The 4,008-nt window shown below is 41.5% G+C and overlaps 1 protein-coding gene across 1 annotated transcript; it reads right to left on the reverse strand.

Annotated features, from left to right (window-relative positions):
* Positions 1-1,206: 1,206 nt before the first annotated feature.
* Positions 1,207-2,172, reverse strand: LOC118656347 (26S proteasome non-ATPase regulatory subunit 7-like). Its single transcript, XM_036309575.1, is given in 1 exon segment — positions 1,207-2,172. A coding segment is annotated over 1 exon segment (966 nt).
* Positions 2,173-4,008: the final 1,836 nt, after the last annotated feature.

Below are 4,008 nucleotides of genomic sequence, written 5' to 3' on the forward strand. Positions count from 1 at the left end.
CCAAGGTGGCAGTATAGGGCCTTTTGTATGACTGAAGAGTTCTCTGAGGTCTTAACAAAAGATTCTGCAGTCACACCCTTGGCTACATCTCTAGACTAAGGGCACAATATTATGTCTTTGGTATTTTTTGCCAGACATGTACAACTGTATTGAATCATGAGGAAACATCAGACAGACCCAAAGTGAGAGATATTCTATAAAACAACAAGCCAATACTCTTCAAGAAAGATAAAAGAGACAAAAGAGATGTGACAACTGAATACAACACGGGGTCTAGATTGGATTCTAGACTATGAAATTGTCCAAGGAATGTGTAAAGTTAGATATAGTTTAGGTTTGTGCTGTTATTCAATGATACTCACCAATCTGATGAGTCTGAAAAGGTGTGTGTGTGTGGGGGGGGGGGGGGGGGAGAGCATTTCTAGATAGCCCTGATTCAAAATCGGAGTCATAGTAGGGGTTAGATCAATATGGACCATCCAGTTTAGCCAATTGGGAGAGCATGGTATGTGACTATTATTTTCTGCAGAATAGTAATTAACTTAAAAAGGGTAGGCAGGGGGTAGTGAAGTATAAACTAATCATTAGAACAATTTTATCATCAAATTAGGCTATGCTCCTTTTGGATATGAGCTTTGGAATGATAACTATTAATTGTTTTTGTTTTTTTTAACCAAGCCATTTAATTGTCCTTAAGGTAAACAGTACATGGAGCTGGATCCCAAGCCCTGAGAATGCCAGAGCTCAGGGTCCAAGTGTCCCGTGGCGTGGTGTTCTCAACGGAGTGGAGAAGGGTTGGAACTCAGAGGCGTTGGAGGCAGAGCACTTTGGGAATTCACGCATTCCACTTAGCAATTTTGCAAACTGCCAGAAGCAGACCCCAAGAGTCTTTTGAGATGGGGAAAATTCAACTCCTGGTTTTACAGATAAAAGAATGAAGAGTACCCAAAATGCTGTTTACTTTTGTCACACAATCTGAAGCCTGAGCTGTCCTAATACCAATTCATAGCGTCCTATGCTGCAGTTTAGGTACGAGATCAGTCCCTCTATCCATTCACTTCCATGTAATGCCACAGCAAGAGTGACTTGGGGCCGAGAGCTCTTATCAATACAGCCTTTTAACAAGCACTTAAATGAAAAGAACCGTCTGGTGGCACACAAGTTAGATTATAAGATTTTAATTTACAAATTAAAAAGTTACATGTTTTATTTTTTCTTCTTTTTCTCTTCTGTCTTTCTATCACTCTTTCCCTTATCTTTCTCTTCATCATCTTTTCTATCCTTTTTGCTCTCTTCTTTTTCCTGCCCTTCTTTCTTCTCTTCATCCCTGTTGGCAATCTTGTTGTTGATGAGGTTGTGCAGGGCAACCACTGAACGGATCAGGGAGGCCAAATACACCACAACCATCTGGTCGTTGGTCGTTAGGTAAAAGGCCTTGACAAACTCCTGCAGGCCAACGTCTGGCAGCAGGTTGAAGACGTACTGCAGCTGGTAGATGATTTGGTGGTTGATGGGAAGCTTGCCTGAAGCCACTTTCTCCAGACAGCCTTTGATATCCAGAAGTTTGGAGTTCAGTCCCTTCAAACCATGCACCTGGTTTGTGATCCGCTGGGAAAGAGTGCCCACAGTAGTGTCTTTGATGTCTCATAACAAGTGTTCGACCCCAACTTCTTCAGCTTCTTCTGCTCCAATTTCACTGGTCACGTGCTCAAAGGTTTTGGAGGTTGGAGTTCCATCATGAACTTCTTCCACTGAAATATATGCTTCTGTGGGCAGTCCCAGGCCCTTTGGTGTCACATCAGTGATGACTAATACTGAGTTAGGGCAGTATCTTTTCATGAGTTCATTGATGGCGATGTCATTCTTGTGTAGTTTAGGGCCTGTGTGGTACCATGCAACTATTCTTTCTCTGGCATTGACCTTCTTAAACATTCCATACATGTTTTCCAAATAATCATGGTCTAAAAACCAGACGGAATCATCTTTGTCATCTTCATCAAAAGGGACTATAAAACTGTTGGATACATCCAGTATTTTCTTTTGCCATGACCCCAAAAGCACACCAACAACACACTTCTGGTTTCCAACCTTGCCGATTTGGTTAAAATTATCCACTACACTGAGCAGCACCAGGGGGTGGACCACCACCTTCTGCACCGCCAGCTCTGGCATCGTGACCGCCCGCCAGGTTCTGCTCTCTGCGACCCGCAAACACAGGCAGCCACAGTGGCAGAGACACTCCTGATAACTATTAATTCTGATCCTTAGTTTTAGCATAATAAAACATACCTCAAAATGTTGTACAGATTAAATGAAGAGTTGCATATCAAGAGCATGACACATGGTAAGCATTCAATTAAAAACAGGCTTTGTTTATAGCACGCTGATGGTGATGGTGATGGTAGGCCACATCTAAGCAGACTAGTATTTTGGGTAGAGGTGTCTCACAAAGACACTAGATAACAGTACAGATAAAAGAAAAAAGTCAAAAGAACTTTCATGACAGTTTGTCAATATTCTATGCGTTAAGGCCAAGAGTTATAGGTTGATGACCTTGGATGTTCCAGGGTTCCATTTAGACAATACAGATATTTGGCTGGATCCAGAAAGACTATTTCTGGTCTCTCCACCCACAGGAAGAAATGGAACTAATATGTTCATTTTATCACTTAGGAAATGAAGAGAAATTAGCTATAGCAGGGTTTCTTAACAGCAGCACTATTGATATTTTGGGTTAGATAACTCTGAGCCTTGGCCCCTGAAAGATGGATGGGTGGAGAAAGCCAAAGGGGAAGGTGAAGCCACCAGCAATTGAGGGGCCTTGAAGATGAATTTAGCAGGCTTGCATTTCAAGGACATGGACTGACGTTCAAAAATGTAACACTATTTTCTATAATCAAAATACATTTTCTGGCCATAACCAGTTTGGCTCAGTGGATAGAGCGTTGGTCTGCAGACTCAAGGGTCCCAGGTTCGATTCGGTCAAGGGCATGTACCTTGGTTGCAGGCACATCCCCAGTGGGGGCTGGGCAGGAGGCAGCTGATCGGTGTTTCTCTCTCATTGATGTTTCTAACTCTCTATCCCTCTCCCTTCCTTTCTGTAAAAAAATCAATAAAATATATTTTAAAAAATACATTTTCTGGCTTTTAGTCTTCATATACTCAAACATAATCATAATTTATTCTAGGTATATTCTGTGAAAGTATGTAATTTCTCAGGCAATCCTAGTTTATAACCAAGACACATTTTGGATGAAACTTTATCTTGGCTTTTCTCCCTGGAGTTGAGTCTAAATTGGAGGACTGGGGTAGGCTGTTAAAGAATCTTGCTCAAAAGTCATTTGATAGTATTGGGAAAGAAGCCATTTGCTTCTTATTTTGATGTGTTTGATCCTATGCAGATGTCTTTGAGCATTAACAAATCTGCTTTGATTTTCAGGCACAGATCATGTTTTTCACCTAACAAAATATTAGAGTTTGGCCATTAGCATCTTCCCAGGGTTTACTTATTTAGAAGTTTGTGAGTTGCCATGTTCTCTGGTTGTCATGCTGCATTTTCATTGGCCCAATCTTTTGGTCTTCTTTTCCATGTCCTAGTTATCTCCCCAAATCTTGTGATTCAGGGTTCAGGGATGCTGAAAGGATCTCATCGTGTCCCTAACACTGTCTCTTATCCATCTCTGCTCTATTATCAGCAATTCTATTCTCATGGAGGACACTGGCTTGATCACTAACTAGAGTTTAGACAGAACCAGTGAGGTATTTTGTTTCATCATGATGGTGCCAGGGACTTCTCTAGGAAGGCTGCTCTTTCATTGAGTCTCACCCAGGGTTCAAGAGATGAGTCTCTTTTGTTATCAGAAACCAAAATTTAAATGACAATTCTATTGTATCCTTCCCCACCTTCCCGTATGGGGAGAGTGATGGAGGAGAGTCAGGGTCAGAGAACAAAGAAAAGGCTATAGGTTCTTGATTCTCTTCCAAATTTGCTCCCATTTTCTACAAAGC

Source organism: Myotis myotis, unplaced genomic scaffold (genome assembly GCF_014108235.1).
Source record: "Myotis myotis isolate mMyoMyo1 unplaced genomic scaffold, mMyoMyo1.p scaffold_m19_p_5, whole genome shotgun sequence".
Classification (NCBI taxonomy): domain Eukaryota; kingdom Metazoa; phylum Chordata; class Mammalia; order Chiroptera; family Vespertilionidae; genus Myotis; species Myotis myotis.